Raw genomic sequence first — 27,253 nt, forward strand, 5'->3', positions numbered from 1 at the left:
AGCACTCAGGAGGCAGATGGATATCCCTGACTTCAAGGCCAGACAGGTCTACACAGTGAGTTCTAGGACAGCTAGGACCACAAAGAAAAACTCTGTCTCAAAAAAACCAAAAATAAAAGTAAACAATAATAATAAAAAATATGTCACATGTAGTGGTGGTTCACACCTTTAATCATAGCATTCATGAGGCAGAGGCAGATAGATGATCTACATGGGTTTGAGGCCAGCCTGATCTACATAGGAAGTTCTAGACCAGGGTTACGTAGTGAGATCCTACCTCAAAAAAAAAAAAAAAAAAAAAAAAGCTGATCAATCCTGAAATCACATATACTAGTAACACTGTAGACTAAGCCGTATGTGTGTGCGTGTGTGCGTGTGTGCATGTGTGTAACAATTAAGAATAAGAGGCCATGAATCTGAATGAGAGCAAAAAAAGGGGGAATGTGAGTGGGGCTAAAAAGAGGAAAGGAAAGGGAGAAATTTGTAATTATATTTCAATTTCAAAAAGTCTTAAATTGAAAATAAATGAAATACTAAAATATGACTTAAGAATAATTTTAGTAACTGTCTCTTTCATAGATTAAATGATTTTTCTGCTCTCAAGCTCAATAGCAAAATCCTTAACAATTGCAAACACAGACAGAATTTAAGCTTATTTCAATTTCTAGCACAGGAAACTGTTGACTATAGTCCCTAGACTACCTTGAACTTTCCTGTGCACAACAACCATCCACAAGCTTGCTTATCAAGCAGCTCCCAAATTTTACCCAGGAAGATCCTGATGAGAGTCAAGAGCGAATGAGGCCTGGGGTGACTATTTGGAGCAAGGCCTAAAGGTGAGCCTGGTATACTTTGCAAAGCACTGTATGGTACAAGAACACCTCTCCACTCCTAAGTTCATAATAAAGACACACTCCAATTTCCCTTTAATAGGATCATACTCCACCCAGACTCTGGATTATTCCTTCTAATTATGAATGCCACAGGAAATCACAAATAAGGTACTTCTTCTGTCCTTTGCTAAATAAATGCAGTACATGTTATATGTAACTTCAAATGCATACTGGACTTTCCTCTAGAAAATAATCCTGAAGAGATCAAGAAGCACAAACTTCAAACCCTTCAAATTTTTACTGTGAAAATTTTCTATCAAGACCTCTCTACCAATCAAAATTTCACCTATTTCTCACTCTTGCCAATCAAATCCTTAGGAAAAGCCTTCTGTGAATGTAAACATATTATGCTGTAAAGCCATCAGCATCCTATACAGAATTTAAACTGTCTCAGATTAAAAATTAGATGCTGAGTTTGGCATGGTGGGAAACACCTCTAAATCCAGCACATGGGAGACAGAGTAAGTAGATCTCTGTGAATCTGAGACCAATCTGGTAAACACAGTAAGTTCCAGGTCAGCCAAGGTTACATAGTAATACCTTGTCTTTACAAAGAATTCAACAAGCTGGATGTTGGTGGTACACACCTTTAATCCCAGTACTTGGGAGGCAGAGGCAGGTGGAGCTCTGTGAATTCGAGGCCAGCCTGGTCTACAGAGCAAGTTCCAGGATAGGCTCCAAAACAAAATAATACAGAAAAAGAATTCAACAAAATAAATGAAAACTGCTTCAAATGGACTCAAGAAAGATACCTTTTTTTTTTCTTTTTATAATTTATGGTTTATTTATGGTTAGTGGTCACTTACAGAATGAACTAAGGGTTCCTAGTCATAGCTGATTTTGTAATTTAGTCATTTTAGAAGGCCACAGTGTAACATAAATACTTTCTATTGGTGCTTGAGACAGGGTCTCGTTATTATGTAGCCCTGGTTATCCTGGAACTAGATATGTGGATTAGGCTGGCCTTGACTCACCAGCCTCTGTCTCTTAAACAGAATAGAACTGTTTACTTAGAAAAACATAAATTTATGAGAAATCTAGCAGAACAACACCAAAACTGAATTAATAAAAGATAAGTATTTTAGGAGTAAAGTCATTAAAGCACTTGTTTTTAGAGTACAAGGATCTGAGTCCCATCCAAGAACCCATATAATCCCAGAGCTGAGGAGGTGGAGGGAGGCAAATCTCTGGGGCTCTCTGGCCAACAATTAGCCTATTAAGTGAGTTCCAGTTTCAGTGAAAGGGACTGTTGCAAGAACAAGGTGGATGGGATCTGAGGAATGAACAATACATTCAAAGTTGACCTCTAGCCCCACGAATATGCACACCTACACATACACCCTAAATAAATAAATACACAAACAAGCAAATATTTTCTTTCAGTGTACACAAGAAAGAATACAATTTCATCTGTATACATACCTTTGGGAGTATACATGCCTTGCTGCATAGAGCCTCCAGGTTCAAAAACAGGAGCCTTAAAATCAGCTACAGCAGATAAAACTGACTCAAAGCTGTAACTTCCAGGAATAATGCCACTTTTGGGGTTGGGATTTTCTGGGATATGATGTATGTGTCAAGAAAAAACAATATTAATGACTAGAGCAAGCTTTAAAGTCTGCAAGTTATTCATTTCTTAATTCATTTTACCAAAATAGAAAATGACTAGCCTTAGTGTATAAAGTTGGCCACAAGAGGGCCACATAATTAGGTCAGTATTAACTTTTTACTGTGATGTCTTTTCTAATAATTTAAATCTAGGAGTCAGTTAATAAACTTTACAATGAAGTAGTCCCAAGTATATTCCCTCCTCCACCCAAAAGAAAAAAAAAATTCATCAAACTCCATTAACTGAGAGGAAAACAACTTTAATTATATCCATTTTCATCAATGCATAAGTAAGCATGCTGCACCCTCCTTCAGAAACCCAGAAAGAGCAGGGCAGTGGCACACACATTTAATACCAGCACTACAGAGGCAGAGGAAAGCTGATCTCTATGAATTCAAGGCAGCTTGGTCTAAAGAGCAAATTCCAGGACAGCCAGTGCTGTTACACAGAGAAACCCTGTCTCAAAAAAACCTACTCCTGAATAATCAATTCTACACCAAGGACCATGCTTCCAGAAGGTAGAGGATAATCCATAAACTTGAAAATCCTTAAGGCTCAATTCTAACAAAAATCTTTGGAATATTTAAAACCCTGGTAGTATACTGCCATTTCTACAATGTAAATTTCAGTACAAACTATATTTCACAAACTCAGAGACTTCCTGTAAGCTTCACCCTTCCCTCAATTACCCGAACCTAAGCAGCCTAAGCCTCCCCACCTTTCCCTGGTCCTGACACCACCACCCCCTTCAATCACCAGGACCTAAGAAACTTTGTTGCTAAATTTAACCTTGTCCTCTTCTCTGCCAGCATCTTGCCAGGTCCAAGAAGATGCCAAACAGTTCCATAAAGCCTGAAGAGCAGCTATCCCAAGACATGGGCAGCATCCCAGATTTCTCAGCTCCCCCAAAGATGGCTGACAATGCCCATGGCAGCAGGAAGCAATCTTGACTCCCTCATTTCTCCCAACCTGCCCCCACCTAACTCATGCAACCACAAAAGGTCCCTTTAAGTGACCTACTTCCTCTCTTTCTCTTTCTGCTATTCCTCTGAGGAGGCAGGAAGCACTCTAGCTCTCTCTTGCTCCTTCCCCTCCCCTTCCCCTCCCTCTCCCTTCCTCCTACTCCCTTCCCTTCCCCAATAAAACTTCCCACATGAGTTATGCCTGCATGGTTTATTTGTCTCTCACCCTCCATGAAGCTTTCCACCAAGGTCTCCCCAATGCCACATGTCTCAACAGTATAGTTACAAGGACTCTCTGGGCTCTGTGCATCCCAGGTTGGCTACATAAACAAAGAAGACATAGGTCTCCTCTACAAAATGCCCAGCTTCCTCTCCCCAATGCTGTTTTTTTAGAGGATGGGGTCCTGTGGGTCCAGAACTATCAGTCCTGAGGTCAAGCTGAAGTCTAAGAAAATCTTCCCGAGAGAAAGTAAGAGGTGACAAATACATACCACCTTCCCAGAAGATATCCTTCAGCAAACAATTGAGACATTTCTTTTTCACATATTTCAAGTTTTCCTTTTAAATCTTTAAAACTTGAGATATTTCTAATCCATAAAATTTTATTGCCAGGTGGTGGTGCATGACGTTAATCCCAGCACTTGAGAGGCAGAGACAGGGGAAGCTCTGAGTTCAAGGCAAGCCTGGTCTACAGAGTGAGTTCCAGGGCAGCAAGGGCTGTTACCCAGAGAAACTGTGTCTCAAAAATAAATAAATGTAAGTAAATAAATAAATAATTGTTTTCAGAAAGAATGATTTTTACCACGAGCACAAATTACATTTTTAAAGGATATGAGGTCAAGCAAAGAGCTATGAGTCCTGTCATTCATACACAGCTGGGCTACCATCTCTGCCCTGAGAATCTCATCATCAGACATTCCTGAAATTATTAAAAATAGAATTAATTTATATCGAGATGGACTGTAAATAATTTGCCACATATTTTATTATGATGTTCTATAAAATGTGAAATGCCTGAAGTTAAAGAGTTAAAACTATTAGGCCCAAATTGAACTGCAGTTTCACTGCCTTGATATTATAATTTCTATAAGCAAAGGATTTTCTAAAGATTATTCTAAACCATGTATTAACTGTACATGTCAAAAATTTAAAGGTATGTTTAAATATACCCACATCTTTTTCTTTTTCCATGAACCAAATCCTAACAGAGGAGTGGAGAAGAGAAAGAAACAGTTGCTAACATCGATTCATGGTTTACCTAAGTGTAAACGAAGACTCAAAAGAATCACAAGGAACGTGAGCGCGCCCTCTAGCATCGACCGCTCATGCTCCACATCAAGTACTGTATTGTGGTGCTGGGAGGCCATGGTCAGTAAGTCCACCACCTTAAATCTATAACAAGAAACATCACAAATACATTTTTAGAGAATAAAACAAAATTAAGTTAAATTCCAGATACTTCCTAATACCTATCTTAGTAAACATAAGCTTACCTTTCAAATACAGATGATATAAAGTAATCTGGGTCAAGTCTAGAAGCACAGACCTTTAAAAACACAAAGAAAGCTTTATTTCTCACATTCAGTGTTGCTTCTTAGTCATGTTTTTATATTTTCTGTATCTTCTTCTACAAGCCTTGGGCCACACAAAAACAGAGAAAGCATCAAGAACTAGTAAAAGACATTAATGATAGCTGGGGATACTGAAATCCTTAACATAACAGAAGATTCATTTAGGAACTCAGTCCCACATAAGCATTACCCACTTCATCTAAGTCACATACAGATATAGTATTTCCCAAGGCCTCAGTGAATCTCAGGCTGCATGCAGCACAAGTAGGTGTGGCCCCTACGCTGCAAAGCCTGCCAGAACTATTTAAACTCTTTTCTCCATTCTATCTTGCCTTTCCTACAGAAACCCTCAAAACGGTGCTTGACCTGGGCTTTCTCCTGGCTCCTGCTTCTGCCTTCTGACTAAAACTTGATGCTTTCCTTGTGGTCCATATGGTACAGCATTCTTCTTTTGGAAAATTTAAGTAACATTCTTTTCTCAACAAACTAACTTCTCCCATCATCACTGTCACCTCTGTAAATTAAGATATCAGACACATCAAGGCATTCTAAAGCACAACATCTGGATATCTAGCTGGCTCACCTGTAATAAGTAAATGTCTGGATCAATCATGGAGTTGCAGAAATGAGACTGGACATAGGTCATGGCTTGTCCTTTGATTTGCAGACCATTTCTTACCCACATGTTGCTGTGAATTTCAGCAAGACTGGCCTAATAAAGAGTGAATTAGAAAATCTATCATCTCAATTCAATAAAATCATATTGTAATGAAGCAATCATTTAAAATAATTTGACATAATCATAATATGAGCTTAGCATTCTGTAAAACCTTATTCAGTGTAAATACACTTTTTGTTTGTTTTTGTTTTACTTTTGTTTTTAGGACAGGGTCTCATTGTATAGCCCAGATGGACCAAATTCACTATGCTCCTCAGATTGGCCTCTGTTCCACTATGTAGACTTATTTTTAAGTATCCAAACCAATGACTATATTTTATATAGCTCTAATCTTTGAAGTTTAAAAATGAGCTAGTTCTCCACTGCAGCTTTTGGATACATTTATAATAAACTTCACTGAAATCTTTTTGAGAAATCCGTGCTTATTTGTCATTCAGTTTTTCCTTCAATCCCTGCCCTACAAAACAAATATGTACATAATGCTTAAAGAAATAAGCATAAAACAAATCTAATTGGTCAGAGTTGATGAATATACTCTAAATTTTTGTTCAACCTAACTCAACTTCCAACATTAAAAAAAAAAAAAAATCTTGTAAATAACTGGGACTAAAATCAAAAATCAGATTAGGAATTGCTCTTACTCTATTAGAAATTAATTATTCATGTACAACATCAACTAAAACTAAAGGAGGGTGTGATAACCAAAGAAACCCATTCAAGATGTTTTGGAAGCCTGAATACATACCTGAATTTGGAGTGGGTGAATCATTAGTTTCATTAACATCTCCTGATCTGGTAATAGTGAATCCAAATCTAATTCTTGACATTTCACAGCCTAAAAATCCATGATTCAAAAGTTAGTGATTCAATATTCTCCCACAAATTACCAATAACACCAATGAAAGAATTCATTAATGACAGTCTCACCTTACTTAGAAACATAGCATAATAACGATGCAGTGGCAGGTGAAAGGTGACCTGGTTAGGAGCTGGCTGGAGTAAACAAAATCCACAAATCAAAGAATGTTTAACACAAGTTCCAAGGTTTTAAACATTGTGAGCATAGTCCACTTAGATTAATCCCTACACTGCTTTTTAATCAACACTTAAAATCTTGGAAGCAAAGCTTTGAAAAGAATATCTCAACAGTAACTTCTGAAGTTTCAAACACCAAACTAGAATAAGTTCTTTGTGTTAAAATGTAAGTTCAAACTCATCACTATATATGTAGCTATAAAAATACAGACAGATACAGGTATCTACATCCCTATCGACACTCCTACTGCTTAGTTAACCCTGGGAAAAAACAAACACCCACAGTGTGAACACACCTACACCCAATTCTTGTTTTCTAAATACTTTTCTCCAATAGAAATCATCAGATACAAACGCTGACTACAGGAAAGGAATAGGAAAGAATTACAATAAAACATGGACATTCTCAAAAATGATGAACAAGCAAAAGGACACAGAACCCAACTTGAAGAGGCACTCACTGGTATCAAATTCGACACACCTATCTGAAACAATCTGAGCATCAAACAGAATATAGCACTGAGTAAAAAAACAGAAACCACGAACTCCTATCAATAAAAGTAAGTTAGTGAATTGAAAACTGAATGAGACCACAGAAATATTTGCATAGTTTCAAGATATGTCCTTGAAAAATACCTTATTAATTACAGTGAGAAAAAGAATAACTTTATGCTGCAGAAGGCCAGCAGACACCACACTAGCTGAGTGATCAAAGCAAAGAAACACTGAGATAAGCACATCACATCAGATTAGATACAATGAAAGCCTCCAACAATCTTCCTGGGATATCCCTGAAACATATATATAATCTGAACTTAACTATGAGCCAAATCTAAACCAAGGAACATTCCACAAGATAACTAATCTATACCTTTCAAAATGTCACTCTCTGGAAAGACAAAGAAACATTGAGACAAACAAGTGTTCCAGAAAGAGATCTGAGATATGGTAACAAAATTCATCAAGTGACTGAACTCCATCATTTTGCTAAAAGAGTATCAATAAGAGCTGGAGAGACAGTCAGGAAAGTGTGTATGAGGACTGCGTTCCAGCCCCCAGAACTCATGGGGGGGAAAAAAAAAAAGTCAGGCATCCTGTTACTTCCTTATAATCCCAGCACTGGGAAGAGACAAAGGCAGATCTTAGCCAATCAGGCTGGCCTACTTGGTGAGCTGTATGCCAATGAGAGATCTTGAAAAAAAACAAGGTGGACAGCTCCTAAGGAATGACCCTCTCAGTTGTGACATCCACAGGCACTTGGGTGACTTGTGTGTACATATAGTATGTACATACATATGTGTGTGTATACATATGATATATATACATATATCAATGAGCAATTACTAAGACATAAATGACTTCTAAGAATTAGAAGCCAGTGCATATTAAAGTTTTGTGTAGAAATGGAGACAGAATCAGTAACTCACAAGATTTCAGAAAAGTTCTTTGTATTCCCAACTTTTCAGTAGGTTTCTGTGTTAAAAATGTTTTTCAGAAAAGCAAACTGTTTATGAAGATGCCAGAATGAAACCTGCAACTTTGTACACTAAACTAATTTAAAAATAAATAAGAGATAGAACAATTTACCACCCTTACACACATCCGCAACAGGGGTCCTGCCTGCCCAGGGTTCAGAGCTTAAATTGGGGGGATTGGGCTAGTAGGGAGCACTGTCTGATCTGTGTTCTGCATTCTGTGTGTTCTGAGCTACTTCTTAGAGGAGGAGTGGCGTCTTCAATGCCAACAGAGTGTGCCCTGTGCCAGCTCTGTTCATTATTAATAAAACACACCTTGATTCCAGCTCATTCTTCCATTCTCTATCAAGAACACTGCTCAAATAATAAAGTTAGAATATACTTTTCATTAATTTCTTCTGCCCCATTCACATTTATGCCAACATTTTAACTTCTTCAACTGAAACTAATTTTCACTCCTGAGAAGTGAAACATATGCACTTAAAATGGAAAAAGTATGCCTCTGTCCTCTAGGAATAAGCAAACACAATTAAGTCACTCTGCAATTTCCTAAATGTCTGTCAAAGGACTACCCATCCTGTTTCCACCTATTCTGTGAAGTCTTTATACCAGCTATTCTACTCTTATTCCATAAAAAGATACATATAATTTTCAATGTAAAATGAAACCTAACACCTTTCTCTTTGCTTTTATATAGGCTAAAAAAAATCAATACCTAGACAGGTTAGAGATGCAGTTCAGTAGCAGAGCACTTGTTTAGCATATACAAAGCCCTGGGTTCAATCCCCAACACAACATATTTTTAAGCATATTTTTGTATAATGTATACATAAACATACCTCGTCCACAAAGTTAATAGCATCAAACCAATCCTGAAGAGCTTCAAGGCAGTACCTTACAACATTGCGGGTATACTCTTGAGTTTCCTTTGAAAAGAAGTTACAAATATTTCACAGTACATAAACATGTATATTTTCAACATTAAACTACATGTAATAATAATTATAAGCATTGCATATATAATAGCATATGCTATGTATATATTTTCAAGATAACCTATATTTTCTGTATCAAGAAACCATTCCTTCATAAACTAAAAGTAGCAACCAATGGCAAATATGAAAATTACAGAATACAATGTGCTTCCTTCTATATATTGCTCAAAGTGAAGCAAAGTTAGCAAACACTTTAAATAAATTAAATGCAGGTTCCATTTCAATGGTTCCCCCAAAATTCTATAAATTCATTTCTATTATTATTATTATGATGATGATGATGATGATGATGATGATGCAATAAATATTGAATCTTTTGGGGGATGATGAAAAGGTATTAGACATAAATAATGGTGATGGTTAAAAATCATTCTCACTGAATTGTTCACCTGAAGATGGTTAAAGAACAATTTTCAGTGGATATTATACACAATAAAAAGGAGGCTAGAACATATACATGCTATAATTAGCCTGTAATGTCTTGGCTTGGAAAAAGAAATCATGTGAGCATTTGCAATACGAGAACTGTGAAAAGCAATTACAATGTTTTACAATAAAATGGATCTACTCAAACAATTAAGTTTTAAATCAAATGAAAATGTCACTCTAAAGAAAGCTCTTGCCCCAAAAAAAGAAATATATATGCAAAGACTGGAATAAAAATCTCCTCTCCCTCTTCCTTCCAAAAGTATGTGTAATTCCCAGGAGATACTGGGAGGTCAGAATTGGGAAGTAAATGGTTCCTTTGGTCAATGACAATGTTCTAGAATTAGTGTAGTGTGGCTGCACAGCTTTGAAAATACTCTATAAACCACTGAATTGTGTAATTTAAAATGGTTAGAACAGCAAATTTTATCTAAGTTAAGACAATTACAAAATGTACTGTGGGAACCAATGCTTAACATAAAAGTGCAGGAAGCCTTTAAAGCAAGGCAAATCTTAACATTCATTCTTTTAATTTCCTGAGACAGAGTCTCGTGAATCCCAGGCTGGCCTTGAACTCCTGAACCTCGGCATCCACCACACAACACTCCCCATTCAGTCTTCATTTCTCCTTTACCTTGCTCTTCTCCACGTCCTGTCACTTCTTCCATGACATTATCACAGTCCAAACATCACTTATCTGGTCACCTTGCCAACAGTCTCACTCTGTCCCAATCTATCCTGTATAAGATTTATCTTTATAAAAATAGTATCTTACACATTCTGCTCCCCATCTCTCACTGAAAAAAATTTAATGACATTTACAAGTTAATAATAAATAACCTGTCTTAAACAAACTAAAATGGAAGTTAATTCATGTATAAAGAAACATGAGAGATCCAGAAGATGATAAAGGCAATTGCCACCAAGCTTAACCAGGTTCACTGCCCCACCCTCCCAGACTTAAAAACTGACTCCTGATCTCCACATCCACACTGTGGTGTGCCCATGCAAATACAACACCCCCTCCAACAATCAATCAGTCAGTCAATCAATAAATAGATAATGTGTGAAGCACTTTTTCTTAAGAAAAAGAAATTCTGAAAACTAAATATGCCATTTCCAGAGCTTACAGAGACTGTTCTATGAGTGAGCACAAGCCTAAACAACAAAGAACGACTTAACCAAAGGTACTGAGAGTGCTTTTCAAGATAGGCTATTAACTCCATTTCTAAATGTGGTACATTTTAACACTGTTCAGATGATATCTTCTCACCCTCCCATCTACATTCCCTACCCTAATGTACATACTGATAATTCATCATTCTATAACCTGACATAAGTTACTTAAATCTTGTCTGAGTTTCTCCATAAGATGGGCATAACACTACATACCCCCCAGTAGTCATGAAGATACAACTGAAATTATGCATATAAAATGCTCTGTCTAGCACTAAGCCTCAATAGCAAGAAGTTGTATGCACCAAGAATGGACTCATTGAGTCTGCAATGACCTCAATTTGCCACTAGATGGAAGCAATTATACAGATAATAAATCATGAACCATGACTTATAATTCTTAATCCTTTATTTTCTTATTTTATAATGGAAAATGTAAATACAAAATAGGTGCTTAACTTTGAATGCTATTGTTTCTTCTATTTTCCATTCTAAAAGCTGTCAGGACTGCTTAAAAACAGCTCTGGACATTCTGACTGAAAAATAAATAATAGCAATCTGGTAAAGTGTACTGTTCTGAAATCAGACAGATTTGCTTTCAAATTCAGCTTCTACTTTTAGCTACTGTAAACCAAGAAAGTTGTCTAATCTTTGAAGGAAATAGCTGATACTTCCTAAGAGATGCCATGAGGGTTAGATGAATCTGTAGAGTGCCTAGCACAACATCTGGTATCATCTTGATGTTCAAGAAAACACCTTATGTAGAAACTAGTTGCTTCTTTAACTGAAAAGTTACTCTCTCAGCTACTGCAACGAAATTCTATAGGCATGTTTTTGAACTATCTTCTATACCTCTTAGATTAAGGGAATACTTATATCTAGGTAAGCATACTAACAATTCTGGCCTTCAAAGACAAATAAATAAGTAAATAAATAAATAAAACAAACCATTACTTAGAACCAATGATTTAGCACAGAGATAAATATAAATGTAAATATAAACCAAATCCAACCCAAGGAAAACTGACAAAATAACTTGCCTAAAACTGTAATCTCCTCAAGTCAGTCAATCTGCCTTCCTGAATCAGCTATGGTTGGCTTACAAGGAATCTTATTTCTTCTGGGTCTCCTCCTCTCCTTTCTTTCTTCATGGTTCATGTCTCATTGCCCTTCTTGACCTCATTCTACTAGCTGGTGATAAATGCCATTTACATCTATAACCTCAGTCCAGATTTCTCTTTTGAGCATGAGACTCATACCAGTTGCCTTTTCACTATTTCCATTTGGACATCTCATACACATTCCAAACAACATCTCTAAAACTAACTGAACTCATCCTTCCTTTCCACCTCTGTATACATTATCTGATAGTCAAGTCTTCCCAACAAAAATATACATCACCAAGTCTATTAATTCCGCATATCTAAATACATCTTGAATATTCAAAATATATATCTTGAATATGACGATTTCATGCTTATGTTCATAATCTCATGTTTAGGTTATCATTGTGGCATCTTTTTAATCATTTATTTTTACTTTATGTGCATTGGTGCTTTGGCTGCATGTATGTCTGTGTAAGGGTGGTGGATTCAGGAGTTACAGACAGTTGTAAGCTGCCCTGTGGGTGCTGGGAATTGAACACAGGTCCTCTGGAAAAGCAGCCAGTGCTCTTAACTGCTGAGCCACGTCTCTAGCTCCTATTGTGGCATCTTTTAAATTACAAATACTTGGATTTATTTATGGAGTAAAATGTGACATTTTGGTACATGTGTACACAATGAATGATTATGTAATATAAAGACATCAGTTATCAGTCAGCTCAGATGCTTATGTTTTTTTTTTTAAGATTTATTTTTTACTATTTTTAGTTATGTGTAGGTGTGTCTGCATGTGAGTGCAGGTGCACTCAGAAGCATCAGATTGATTTCCCTGGAGCTTCAATTACAGATTGTTGTGAGCTGCCAGCTATGAGTGGTTTTTAACCACTGACTCCTCCAGCCCCCTTAGATTAAAAAAAAGAAGAGGAAAGTTTGTTTCTTTGTTTGTTTGTTTTAATAACAAGAATCTTTAAAAATCTATTCCTTTAGAGAATTTGAAATAGTGAGGTAGGCCCAGAGAGCTAACTCAGGATGTAAAGGTGCTTGTCTCTAAGCTTGATGATGTAAGTTTGATCTCCAGGACCCATATGGTAAAAGGAGAGGTGCAATTCTAGCAAACTACCCTCTGATCTTCACATGTGTGCCATAGCATGGGCATGCCCACTTATACTAAATTTAAAAGTGAACTAATTTGTATTATTTTTAAAAAGAAAAAATGTACAAATGTTAAAATAAGTCTCCTCAAAAAAGTCTGATATACACATCTTATTAAGGATGATCACCAGGCTAAGCTTCAAATCTCAAAAACATTCCTTTGGTCGGGTTTAAACTTTGTATCCATTGGTCAAAACCATCCCTTTCCAAAGCTCTATCAAAGCACTATCAGTTTCCTGAGACCATCCTTCTTCACTTCTTCACCGCACTTCTACAAGTGTTTTAAGAATCCCAAATAAGCCAGACAATGGTGGCTCCCACCTTCAAATCCCAGCACTCAGGAGGCAGAGGCAGGAGGACCTCTGTGACTTCGAGGCCAGAGTGTACAGAGTGTACAGAGTGAGTGCCAAGACAGCCAAAACTACAGAGAGAAACCCTATCTCAGGGAAAAAACATAAGTGAAATATCCACAAAATTGGCTTACCAAAACATCTTAATTTATCTATTCCTAGTCTTGTTATGTGTGTATGTATGCATACGTATGTACTAGACAAGAACTCTACCATCATGCTATATCCTCTTATATTTAATCTTTTATATATAAATCTGATATAAAACTTTTAAAATCTTCACAGACTTCTTTTTAATTAAACCCAAGACTTTTCAAAGTATCTTCAAGAATCTGAATTGCAATCTGATCCCTCTCTCTTCAATGAATCATATATAAATTCTTGTTCCAGACACAAATCCTTATACTGACAGACACTTTCAAAGGAGATGGTTTATTCCCATCTACCTCCCCCACAACCACCATTAACCCACCCTCTTAGTCTTCACACAGCCTCTTCCTTTATAGTCTTTTTTCAGAAAAGCTTTCTCTGATCTTCAGATTAGCATGCTTTTCTCTTCCACAAAAACAGTGTTACTTTGCCAGAGAGCATTACAAAGTAAGTCCATATGTTTACACTGTGTCCATGAGAATAACAACCATGTCTATCTGGTTCAATGCCAAAATACCTAAAATGTATAAATAGTGTCTAACCCAGACCAGCAGTTAACAAACCTTTCTGAGTAAATGAGCATGCAAACAGTTCTTAAATAAATGTTATAGCTGAGATCAAACAAGGAACTATGAACATACTGGGAATGCTATGTGATGAAAGAACATTAAGCTATATCAATTTGAGTCTTACAGACTTTTTCAAAAGTAAGCCCTAATAGTTCCTCACTCTAGCAAGTATTACTACTCAGATTCAACACAAATCACTCAAAATCTGTAATAGTGGGGCTTCAGTGTGTGTGTGTGTGTGTGTGTGTGTGTGTGTGTGTGTGTGTGTGTGTGTTTACACTTCCCAGATAACTTTCCATGCAAGAAAAACACTGGGCCAAGCAAAGAGAATGAGAATGTGCTGGAGGCACAGGGGTCCCTGTACTCACAGAGAAACACTAAGAGAACCAGAAATGTTAATCACACAGGTGTGTCGCCTCAATGTTAAAGATAAAAATCAAATACCTATATTCCATCCAGACAGCTTGTTAACAACCTGGTGACCTTTTTTGTTATCTGTGGCAGACAGACATCACAATCTTTTGCTTTAGAGGTAGGCTTATTCTAATTCCCCAGAATGGTCATTCCAGACTCTTCCCTCCATAGACCATAACCCATCCTTAGGGGAGATGTCACATGTACTTTATGGCCTGCTGACCTCTATGCTATCAGAGACCACACTAGATTCTAGGCCTTTTAGCTATAGAACACACCCTATGGTCACGTGGACTTTGTAACAGAGTCTCTGTGTAGTCACAGTTTAAGTTTTATAGTGCACCTGGAATTGGACTGATAGGACTGACTATTGCCTGGAAATCTTTTCCCAAATTGTCCTGTTTAAATATACTGACATTGAGCCACCTGGTATTATTAGACTCCCCAAAGTATGGTCCAGGTTGATGAAGTCAATTTGCACAGGGTTTGCATTTTTATCTCTTTGGGGGGTTTGTTTACCTGTATGCCACCTGCAGGGACCCCCTCAGGAAAGCATATACCCCAAATAGGAGAGTGGAGAGCTGAACCAAAGCTTAGAAACTAAGAAAGGAACAACAATGGATTATGGCATGGAAATGGTATAAGAGGATGAATTACAGAGAAGTTAAGGCAAACTGTAAAGATACTTAAATCATTGAAGATACCATTAAATGGCATGAAGAACACAAAATGAAATAGAGGTGGACAGGTGATTTTTTTTTTTTTTTTTTTTTTTTTTTAAGATTGACTTCTTTATGTATATAGTACTCTGTCTGCATGTATCCCTGCAGGCCAGAAGAGAGACCAGATCTCATTACAGATGGTTGTCAGCCATCATGTGGTTGCTGGGAATTAAACTCAGGACCTCTGAAAGAGCAGCTAGTATTCTTAACCACTGAGCCCCATGATAACTGTTTTTTAAAGCTGTCATGGTGGTACACATCTGTAAGCCCAGCTGAGGCTGGAGGATCATGAGCTTGAGACTCAACAGTGAGAATGTATATAAAAAATAAAAACAAAATCTAATGAAGCAGGGTGATGTTTGTCTTTGGCTTTTAAAACATGTAAGGCTCTGGAATTTTTTTAACACACAGAAGTCCTTAGCACTAAACATATACATATTCATTGATTCATAATCTTTGTGTCGCCCCCCCCCACACACACACACAGACTTGGTTATTAGAGATTTGAGACATTTCACATCACTATAAAATCACCATGAGTAACATGGTCTTTTGAACTTTGAAATTAGACTACACTAAGCTATGAGGCACTGCATTTAGCAAATAGGTAAATCCATTTGAGAAAATAGACTCAAAAAACTAAAAACTTAAAGGACAGATTATTACTGATAAGCAACAGTTGACCTTGCTATCCCACTTTTGTTTCTTTTTATTGTATTACATTTATAAAAGGATTTAAGAACCCCCCCCCCCAAAAAAAGACAAAAATCTCAAATAGATTTTCATGGGTTCACCTAGTCACCCTGTATAAAGAGAAAGAGCATAGACTCTTTCCCACTGTAAGATCTTACCTATGCCAGGAGCGATGGCATGTGGCTTTAATCCCAGCACTCAGGAGGCACAGGCAGAAAAGATCTCTGTGAGATCCGGGCCATGCTGGGCTGCACAGCAAGCTCCGGGCCAGTCAAAGCTATGTAGGAAGACCTACAGAATTTTTACTGATACAAGCTAATGGGTTGAGCTTCATGGGGTTTTGTATGAAAATCTTCATGAGATTCTGAGTTTAATAGATTTAGAAGATTATTTCTGATTTCTAAAGACCTATCAAACTAATGATTAAATACATATAACAACATCCATAAGCTGTATAAAATTATCTTGTGCTTAGAGTCTTAAAATTATAAACTCTAAGCTAGTCATGATAGCACACATCTGGAATGCCAACACTTGGACAGCTAAAGCAAAAGGATTGAAAAATTAAAACTAGCTTGTAAGACAAACTGAGTTCAAGGCCAGCCTGGGCTATATGGCAAAACTCTGTGTAAAATTATAAACTTTTTGTGAAGACCATCTTTATCTTTTGAAAGACAAAAAGTATTAGACAACCAATAACAGTTAAAATGAAACAATACTACTAAAAGGTAGAGTATTATGAAGTTTCAACAACTGTTCAAAATTGGGGCAGCTGGGAAGGTCTGATGATAAATGAATTTCAGTATATCCAATAATAAAATATATTGTTTCAGATAAGCTTCCACAAAGATTAATTCAGTTTGAAACAGAACTAAACTACAGATGAGATTTTCAAGTGTGTTTTTTCTTAAGTCATTATTTTTAAAATACAGAAATTAGTAAAAATACTTCCAACATACCCTAACTTTACAATGTGATAAGAGTCCCCACATTGGCTGTGCACAGGCTTCAAGCTCAGCAGCAAAAGCAGCATAGTAGGTCTGAGACTCAAACTCCACATGCTCATTGAGTTCTCTCTTGTTCAAGTTCATACCTTGTAAAAAGTAAAGTACACGTGAACTTTGTCAAATCGATGCAAGTAGATTAAAACCAAACATTTCTCTATACTCTACATGTTTTAAGCAAGTAGCATCAATCACACAGAACATACATAAATAGCTGGTCATTGTGTCAGAATTTATTTACAAACTAACATTCCTAAGAAACATTTTTGTAAATGTCACAAATGGAAATTAGTATCTTTTTATTTTAATAACATTTTCATTTATTTGATGTACCGACCAGTTTCTCCTCCCTCCTCTCCTCCAGGTCTTTGTCCCTTCCCAATCCCATCCCTGCTTCCAATCTACCCTCCTCCTCCTCTTCCACTCCTCCTCCATCTCCACTGAGACAGGAGCAGGCCTCCCATGGGCCTAAACAAAGCAAGGCACATCAAATTGAGGCAGGGACCAAACGCCTCCCCCAGCATCAAGATTGGGCAAGGTAATCTAGCATGGGGAACAGGTTCCCAAAAGCTAGCTAAGCATCAGGAATAGGCCTCATCTCACTGCTAGGACCTTACAAAGGGACCAAGCTACACAACTGCCACACATATGCAGAGGGCATAGGTTACTTCCATGAGGCTTCCTAACTGTTGGTCCAGAGTCCATGAGCTCCCAGTCTCGAGTCAGCTGTCTCTGGGGCTTCCCACATCATGATCCACACACACACACATCCCACTCATAAATCCCTCCTCCCTTTCTTCAGCAAGACTCCCAGAGCAGAACTGAATATATTTAAATAAGAAAATCAAAAACAATTTTAATTGCTGACAGTCCAAATTGTTATGGACATGTTACAAATCTGAAAAACCTGATTTCAAGTTTCTAAACTAATGTTTTAACGTGCTACCAGATGCACTCATTCCTTAATAAACCCTTACTATGCTGCTATGAATTAATATTAAAGTTCTTACAAATAATAATTAATTCAAATAATGAGACCCCTTATTTATAGCCTCAGTGGTGTGCTATTATTTTTAATTAGTATTTAATTGTTTACCATTAGGTACCTTTCAAATAAAAAAAGGTTAAATTCATACCTTGAAAGAAAGAAACAAAGTTCATCCATGTAACTAACAAGCCATGATCTTCCAAAAACCTCTTGGCCACACTTTGATGAGAAAGAATATTAATAAAATCACTAACAAGGGGCCAGTAAGTGTTATTCTTCAGTAAGGCTTCTCCACAGTTCACCACAACATGTAAACTATTTTCTTCATCTAAAAAAATCCAAAAATTACTTTCTTTAAACAACTTCATGAATGTACAAAATATTACTGTACACTTTAGAATCAAAAACACTTAAATCCTAACACCAGCATACCACTTAAAATCTGTATGGCTCTGGGCATGTTGCTTAGACTCCAGATCAAATTCTTCATTCTTAAAATAGGGGAGGGAGTATAGCTCAAAGGCATCAAACAAAATGTTAACCTAAGGCACTGAGCACACTGTGATAGTACTTAATACTACATATACTCCTCATTACTGATACTGAACTAGCTATGTGCTTATAAAATCTCATTTTCTGAATTCTAATGATATATTTTTTGTTTCAATCATAAACATTATCACTAGAGTAATCTCATTCAAGAATGCTGATTTCAAGTGGGAATATTAATTGCTATCTTCTACTCAAAGAATATATATAACTGTAATTTTTTACCAAACAGTATTATCTCATAAATAAACACACATAAAACAATGAAACCTCTTTAACACTTCATCTCCCAAAATCATCCAAGTTTAAATTACTGTTGAATAGAGGAGTACCATTAACACAAGTTTTTAGTAACTAACCCTTTTAACCTATTCCAACTGGACTAAGAAGCCTCCATTCCCACTATGAAACACACAATATTAACAGCACACCAAATGCTCAATACCGGTACTATTTCTAGTATACACTGAGGCATACAGTTACCTAAAGTCCATTTTTTTTTTCTGTTCATGTTAGTGTCCTTTTTATCATAATTACAGATTCAAACAGAAGTATATGAAATAATGAAATATGAGCTCATATTAAGAGGTATTATAGAAACTAGATCATATGCTTTGAGATACAATAAAAATAAATGCATAGGAAAAAGAGGTTTAAAAAAAAATTCTCAGGAATAGGGCTGGAGAGATGGCTCAATGGTTAAGAGCGCTAGCTGCTCTTCTAAAGGTCCTGACTTCAATTTCCAGCAACCACATGACAGCTTACAACCATCTATAGTGGGATCTGATGCCCTCTTTTAGCATAAAATCATGCATGCAGATAGAGAACTCATACAATAAATAAATAAATAAACCAACAACCTCAGGGCAGAAAAGCAAGGTAATTTCATCTAGATAAGCTAATTCTACTTTAAATAAACTGAAAATGAAATTTACATGTGCAATATATATGAGATGAAATTCAATCAAGGAAACCACATTATAAAGCCATTTTGCCACAAAATTTAAAGACTGGAAAATGGGGACTAATGAGATGACACAGCAGGTAAAGATGTTTGCCCCACAAGGCTGGCAGCCTGAGTTCAAGTCCTGGAAAAGCTGAAAAAGAAACTCACTCTACAAAGTTGTCATCTGACCTCAACATGCATCATGACTAATGCACCCAACCACATCCACAATAATATGTTTTTTATTAAGGACTGGAAAATAAAAATGCTTTCTATGTTTTAAGTTAAAATGCAATGTATCAGTTTTAAATGATTCTTCACATTATCAGACTTCTCAGCTAACCATGTATTTGACAAATTCGTCAGTAAAGAGGACCTCTACTGAACTTCTTAATTTCCACACATTAAATTTATGTTTCAATCCATGGAATTATTGTATCCTATTCTTAAGTTATACCAAATAAAACCAGGCCCCATTACAAGTCAAGTTTGCCTGTTTCTCTCTGATTCACCATGAATGAAAAGGGGAAACTAACTCTATTAAAGAAGAATTGCCCACATCCAAAATTCTGAAGAAACACCCCCCACCCCAACTAATGAAAACTGATGAGCCAATGACACTGATGAGACAGTGTTCCAGGATGTTGGGAATAACAAAATAAAAAACAAAATAAAATTTAGAATTGCAGGCCTATTTAAATTGAAACTAGAGAATGAATAAGCAGAAATAATAACTTTTAAAAAAACACATTTTTTTTTCTAGCAGAGCTTAAAATACAGCTGTTCTTGTGAAAAAAAAAAAAAAAACACCTTGTAATCTTTAAAGAAATAAAGCAATTACAACTTCTTTTTTTATCCAAGCTGGAATTTTCCTGACTAAAGATGTAAAGAGCAATAATTCGGTGTTAAATGAAATGTACTCATCAATAAATACTTGTTGGGGCTGGAGATGGCTCAGTGGTTAAGAGCACTCACTAGCTGCCTCTTCCAGAGGACCTAGGTTCAATTCTCAGCACCCACATGGCAGCTCACAACTTTCTGTAACTCCAATTCCAAGGGATCTGACACCCTCATATCCACATGAATGCAAGCAAAATATTAATATACATAAAATAGAAAGGAAGGGAGGAAAGAAGGAAGGAAGGAAGGAAGGAAGGAAGGAAGGAAGGAAGGAAGGAAGGAAGGAAGGAAGATTGGTTTTGTTGAGGGTGGTGGTAGCAAGCACTTTTAATCCCAGCACTCAGACAAAAGAGCAGGTGGATCCCTGAGTTCGAGGCCAACTTGGTTAAACATCGAGTTCCAGAACAGCCAAAGCTATACAGACAAACCTGTCTTGAAAAACAAAAACAAAAAAACACTTTGTTGAGCACCTGCAGTCAGGTACTCTACTAATCTTGGAAGATAAAATGCTAAAATAAATTCTGCCCCCACCCCAACACACACCTACAAAGACAGTGATAGATAAGGCTAAAAAATGTAAGTCTGATGAACAAATGCAACTGTTTTACATGAAGCATGAATTAGGATTCACTAGACACACTAGGGACCGAAGGGAGGGAACGTTACAATCACTGAGGTAAAATGTAGAGAGAGGTGGATGGTATAAATGAGGCAACGGAGGCCTACAGTCTTCAACAGTTTAAGTGTACATGAAAAGCTGGTACAGCCACTGGGGCGAAGGGTAAGAAAAAGAACGTGGTCAACTGTACAGCACAGACAGTGACTAAGGGAGGACAGTGATGACTAGGGAGAAAGCAGGCACAGACAGCAAGGGTCTGAGCTGTGGAAATAGTGAACATAGAGATGGCTAAGAGACTGACCAAATGCTGGCAGTATCCATAAGAGTAAACCAAAAATTAAGATAACCTGCAGGCTTGAGGACTGGGCAAGTCTGTCAGTATATCAAGACACATGCTCACGTGTTCATATACACACACTCACACAGGATATTGGAAAAGGACACAAGCTTAGTGGGGTTTTCCTGTGCATATTACATGCTGGAGACACATGCAAACAACTGAAGACTATGTTCCAATATGTAGTCAGATTTGCAAGACAGAAGATCAATCAATGGCTACCAGTATCTACAGACATTTCTATAGCTATCTGATGAACAGTTATAAATTCTGTTTAACACAAACTGTTTCAAAAGACAAATTATAAAATTTCAGAGACATGAAAAATGAGTTACAGTAGAAATTTAAAAGTATACAAAACAAATGTGTATATACAGAGTAAACCTGTAAGGAAGGGATCTTAGACCACTGGAAAGCTTTTTCCTTTTATTCTTTAGTTGCTGCTTTAGATACTGTGGCATCGTAAATTCTAATTGTATTGTCTTTAATATTTACTAACAATAAAGAAATTTTTAAATGTTATCTGGAGGCTAAGCATTTGGCTCAGTGGTAAAAACGCATACCTAGCAGGAAAGGCCCTAGATTTAATCTCAAGTACTGTAAAAAATTAAAAAGAATATTGTCTAGTAACAATTCATACAAAGGTTAAACAAAAAGATAATTGAAATATTTAAAAATCTTAAAAACAGATCTTGTAGAATCTGTAGCTATTCAATGAAGTTTAGAGACACATACATTTTTATGGTACTTTTGGAAAAGCAGAAATATACATTATGAAATGTTATGCTATTATCAAAGGTGATTTTTAAAATCATGGCAAAGCTTAAAGATTGCTAATTGTAACTTTAGAATTTGGCTAGGAAATAATGTAAATGTAACCTGTAGGCACATGACTCACACAGTTTTCATGAAGGACAGTTGCAATGCAATAGTTACTTAAAAAAAAAAAAAAAGAATGGGAGACAACCTCACACATCTTTTCCCAAATACTGTGCTTTAAAATTCAAATGTAAACTATATATAAGACAGCTAAATCAGTCAAGAAAATGGACTTCATGGGCTAAGGAGATAGTTCAGTGGGCAGGAGCACCTGTTTCTGCCAATATGAGGACCTGAATTCAAATACTCAGCACCCGTGTAAAAAGCAGAGCACAACTGCACATGCCTGTAACCTCAGCACTGAGGGGCAAAGACAGGTGGATCCCAAGAACACAACAGCCAGCCAGCCTAGCTGAAATGGTGAGCTTCTGGTTCAGTGAGAGGCCTTGTCTCAAGGAAATAAGGTGGAGAGTGGCAGAAGGCACTCAACAGCCTCTTCAGATCTCTTTACACATGCACACTTGTATACAACAAATGTGTATACAACATACACACACACACATATTTCTCAATTCTGTTTTCTACATTATAAATCTAAACACTACATTTTTAAAAAAGTCTTTCTATTGAGTATAATTCTGTAGAGAACATCACTGATACAGATGAAAGGTGATAGATGCTCTCTCAAAAAGGAAAAAGGAAACTGAACTATGCAACCAATATTTCAAAAGTCATGCTACATAGATTAAAAAATGGCAAGTTTTTTAATTTTCTTCTAAAAAGCAAAAGAGGTGTACTGTTTAACATCCATAGTATATTATTCAATAATATAATCGGCTTTCTCTGTACCTACAATAAGAGGTAAGAGTCACATCATGAGTTAAGGAGCTATTGGGGGATAAGGAAGAGACCAGGCTTCCTACAAGAACATAAGGGCCTGAAAAAGATCCCCAGCACCCACATAAAAAGTCAGGTGTAGCCATGCACGCATATCTGTCACCCAAGGAGGAGGGCAAGAGTTGGAGCTGAACACAGCTGGTTCCCTGGAGCTCACTGGCCAGCAAGTCAAGCCAATCTGTGAGCAGAAAGAAAATAACAGCACTGCCCTCTGGAGGGTCACCATGCCCACCGGCATTTACCTGGGCTCTGAGGATTTAACTCTGGCCCTCATGCTTGTGTTCTGTGACAAGGGCTTTCACTGAGCAGCTCCCCTGCCAGCTTTTTCCAGGGTTAGCTCTGAGTGTCAATAAGTGAAGGACCAGTCTTTCTGTGTGGTCCTGTCTGTGTACTAGGACACTGGGAGACATGAAATTCTTCACACTGTCATTTGTTAGCTGATGAATTCAACAGAAAATGTTTTAACTTTCCAAGAACATAAGTTCTCATCTTAAAAATGAAGGTACAGAAGGTAACCCCAGAGTTTACAGACACTGAGCTGAGACAACACATTTATAGTATCAACCACAGTGCCTAGTGCAGAGCAAATATTCAATGGCATGAATTACTTAAGGGAAGGTAGGTAAAGAGAACAGAGAACAAGAATGGAAAATGTGTGCAAACATTAGGTCAAGAAGTAGCAATGGTGAATATAAAAGATTACAAAAGTTCTTCCTACAGGTACAGAGACTAGGCAAGGTTTACTCCAATTCAAAGAAATAATTATATAAAAATATCTAAGGTAGACAGCAACAAATTTATGCAGGGGGGGAGTAAAGGAGCATGTACACTGGGCGATGGCGGCACATGCCTTTAATCCCAGCACTGAGGAGGCAGAGGCAGGTGGATCTCTGAGTTTGATGCCTGCCTGGTCTACAGAGTGAGTTCTAGAACAACCAGAGCTACACAGAGAAACCATGTCTTGAAAAGCCCCCCCCCCCAAAAAAAAAAACATAACAAACAAAACATTGGCTCCCAGTCTGTGCCCAAGAGAACCTGATAGCATTGGTCAACATAGCAAGCCCCCTCTCCCCCCTCCCCAAGAAACTTTGTTGAGAGGGAGGGAGGGAGGGAGGGAGGGAGAGAGAGAGAGAGAGAGAGAGAGAGAGAGAGAGAGAGAGAGAGAGAGAGAAAGAGAGAATATAAAAAGAAAAGTTATTTGGGAATGACTAGTCAGTAATGATTTTAACTTTTTCTTGACACTTAACTACAAATTGTCAAATACTTATTTTCCAAACACACATTAATTTTACAGCACTTTTAAGGTTATTTTTAAGAATAGAAAGTATTTTTAAGACTTGTTACACAAATGTTACTAATAATAAAAAATGAATATAATTCTGAGTTTACCTTGCAGCTCACTCTTAATAAGGCAGCTTTCCATCATGTACAATAGCACAGTGACCATAATGTCCAGGAGCTGACACTCTTCTGTCACCTGTCTGGCGAGCTCCTCATTGCTGAACAACTGTACACTAATGTGCACGATTCTGTTAGACATTGTGTCTGACTCGTGACTTTTCTTCAGGGTTTTCATAATGAAAGCATAATGCTGAACAAAAGTTTTTGTAAAAGCAACCTGTAAAAATTTTAAACAGCAAAAAAAAATCAGTTTAACTCCAAATTTAAACTGCTGTTAGAATCCCACATTGCATATTATAATCAGCTTTTAAAGCTATTAGTAGTTTATGATGCTATACAAAGTAAATGAAAAGGTAGTTAAATAATGATGGTAATGTTAAGTCATATTTTGCTTTTTTTGAATCATTTATAAAAATACTTTGATTTTTTAAAAAGTTAATAAGCAGTTTAATCTATTTAAGTTTTAAAACAATTACAAACTGTGGTATAAGAATATAAAATTTTAGTTACTTAAAATTACACATTGATTTTGGTTTTTTTTTTTTTTTTTTTTTTTGAAAAGTATCTTTAGCCAGGCAGTAGTGGCACACACCTTTAATCCTATAGTCAGGCGGATCTCTGAGTTCAAGGCCAACCTGGTCTACAGATTGAGTTCCAAGGCAGCCTACACAGAGAAACCCTGCAATAGGGGAGGAATTATCATTGTTCTGTGAGAACTACAATAATAAAATCTAAAGTCCTAGCTAGTAAACCTCCACTGAAGCATTATTAAACCAGTGAGTTGGTGTGATTATCCCACAGGGAATAATCCCCTTCCCCCCCACCTGCTCGCTAAGCTGACCAGCCATCTGACCAACTGTTGGTGTTATTTCCTTTCTATGTCATAGATGCATTTCCTGTTGCACTTTTTAGTGAATACAAAGACATACAAAATAATGCTACTTGTGAGTGTCTCTCCTAATGTGCACAGGGTCATTACATGCTTTATTGTTTTCATACACTGTGCTATATTTTTGCCATAACCATATAGTGGTCAGAGGTGGGTCCACTAAATACCACACCTCACTACACTTGTATTTGAGTTAGTAAATATTCTCCCATTAGAAATGTAACCAGCAACTCAAACCCATGCTAACTCTGTAATCTAAACTCAATCACCCCATTAAATGTTATGATAGTACTTTATCACTGTCCTTCAGAGGACTTGACATTTTTATATACTACTTGCTTCTTGATTTTATTACTGTTTTTCTCCCATCGTGCCCTTCACATCTAGTTCTACTTGTTTAGAACCCAAAACTCAACTCATTTAATAATATTATTCCAATGGTTTCTAGCTAAGACTTTAGATTTTATTGTTGTAGATCTCACAGAACAAAGTTAATTTTCCAAAAAAAAAAAAAAAAAAAAATCAATGTGTAATTGTGAGCAAGTAAATTTTTATATTCTTAAACCAAAGTGTTTATAATTGTTTTATAACCTAAATTCCAAGCTGGCAATGCTTTGGAGTTCTGATGCGTAATGCTACTTTGAGGGAAAAAATGGATTCTGGGTATTCTGAGCAGACTTGAACAAGCAAGAGAATGACCAATAAATACCCTTTCATGTTAGATCCTTGTAGTTACATTAGAGTGAGCCTCAGCTCAGAAACTCAACAAAAGAATGAGATTTAAGGACAAGAAAAACAACAATAAACAAACAATGAAAGCAAAGTTCCAAAAGGATGGAAGAAATAGATACCTTATACTCTTGATCTGGAAGCATATTGAGTAAGAAAGTTACCATCTTCTGGGGGAACTCATACTTTATTGTCCAAAACAACAGTTCTTCTAAAAAACTTTTATGTTTCAAAACATCCATTATGGATTGATCTGCATAAGAAGAGAAAAATTATCACAAATTAAGTTGCTCATCTCAATTATCCCTTACCATACAATCAGAAACCCATCCAACACACCTGAAAGGATCTACAGTTCAGAATCCCTTTCACTCGTGCACTGACACTTTCACCAGCTTCCACAGCCCACAAGAAACAAAACATTTAACCCTGAAATTTTAATATAAAGCAGTTACTCAAAAATTAAGTATTTTGTTTTTTAAGTTTTATTTGGTTTTAGATTTTGGTTTCTCAATGTAACGGCCCTAGCTGTCCTAGAATTCACTCTATAGACCAGGCTAGCCTCATTCTCAGAGATTGGCCTGCTTCTGCCTCCTCAGTGCTAGGATTAGAGGTATGGGCCACCACACCCGGCTATTTGTTTGTTTGTGTGTTTGTTTGTTTGTTTGGGGGATTTTTTGTTTTGTTTTGTTTTTTGATTTGTGTTTGGAGACAGGGTTTCTCTGTGTAGCTTTGGAGCCTATCCTGGCACTTGCTCTGTAGACTAGGCTGGCCTCAACTCACAGAGATCCGCCTGCCTCTGCCTCCCGAGTGCTAGGACCAAAGGAGTGTGCCACTAACGCCCAGCTGATACTTGTTCTTAAACACAGACATCTATCTAAAATGTCTACTTCTTCAAAGTTTAGACTTGACATCACCAACCCAAACCATGAAATGCTACAAATCTGAAACGTTTTAAGCACATAACTAAAAAACTCTATGAAAAATTTTCAAAGTTTTTCAAAATTTTAAAATCATACTAGCAAAGGCCTTTAATTCCAACATTTAGGAAGCAGAGAGGCAGGTGGCTCTCAGTGAGTTCAAAGCCAGTTTGAATGGAACAGACCTCAAAGTCAACCAAAGCTGCACAGTGAGACTCTGTCTCAAAAAAAAGGCTAGAGAGAGCTCTGCGGTTAGGAAAAAGTACTGGTTGCCCTTCCAA

The 27,253-nt window shown here is 36.9% G+C and overlaps 1 protein-coding gene across 1 annotated transcript in view; it reads right to left on the reverse strand.

Moving 5' to 3' along the window:
• Window positions 1-27,253, reverse strand: part of Ubr3 (ubiquitin protein ligase E3 component n-recognin 3) — a 145,627-nt gene that overhangs the window by 70,312 nt on the left and 48,062 nt on the right. Inside the window, exons 7-18 of the mRNA XM_051184512.1 lie at window positions 26,175-26,305; window positions 24,423-24,651; window positions 18,115-18,294; window positions 16,934-17,067; window positions 9,064-9,150; window positions 6,642-6,707; window positions 6,460-6,549; window positions 5,619-5,747; window positions 4,958-5,010; window positions 4,723-4,856; window positions 4,299-4,383; window positions 2,316-2,458 (exon numbers count right to left, since the gene is read on the reverse strand). Coding sequence (XP_051040469.1) covers window positions 2,316-2,458; window positions 4,299-4,383; window positions 4,723-4,856; window positions 4,958-5,010; window positions 5,619-5,747; window positions 6,460-6,549; window positions 6,642-6,707; window positions 9,064-9,150; window positions 16,934-17,067; window positions 18,115-18,294; window positions 24,423-24,651; window positions 26,175-26,305 — 1,461 coding nt within the window. The remainder of the gene's footprint in view (window positions 1-2,315; window positions 2,459-4,298; window positions 4,384-4,722; window positions 4,857-4,957; window positions 5,011-5,618; window positions 5,748-6,459; window positions 6,550-6,641; window positions 6,708-9,063; window positions 9,151-16,933; window positions 17,068-18,114; window positions 18,295-24,422; window positions 24,652-26,174; window positions 26,306-27,253) is intronic.

The sequence above is a fragment of the Phodopus roborovskii genome, unplaced genomic scaffold (assembly GCF_943737965.1).
Source record: "Phodopus roborovskii unplaced genomic scaffold, PHOROB, whole genome shotgun sequence".
In the NCBI taxonomy this organism is placed as follows: domain Eukaryota; kingdom Metazoa; phylum Chordata; class Mammalia; order Rodentia; family Cricetidae; genus Phodopus; species Phodopus roborovskii.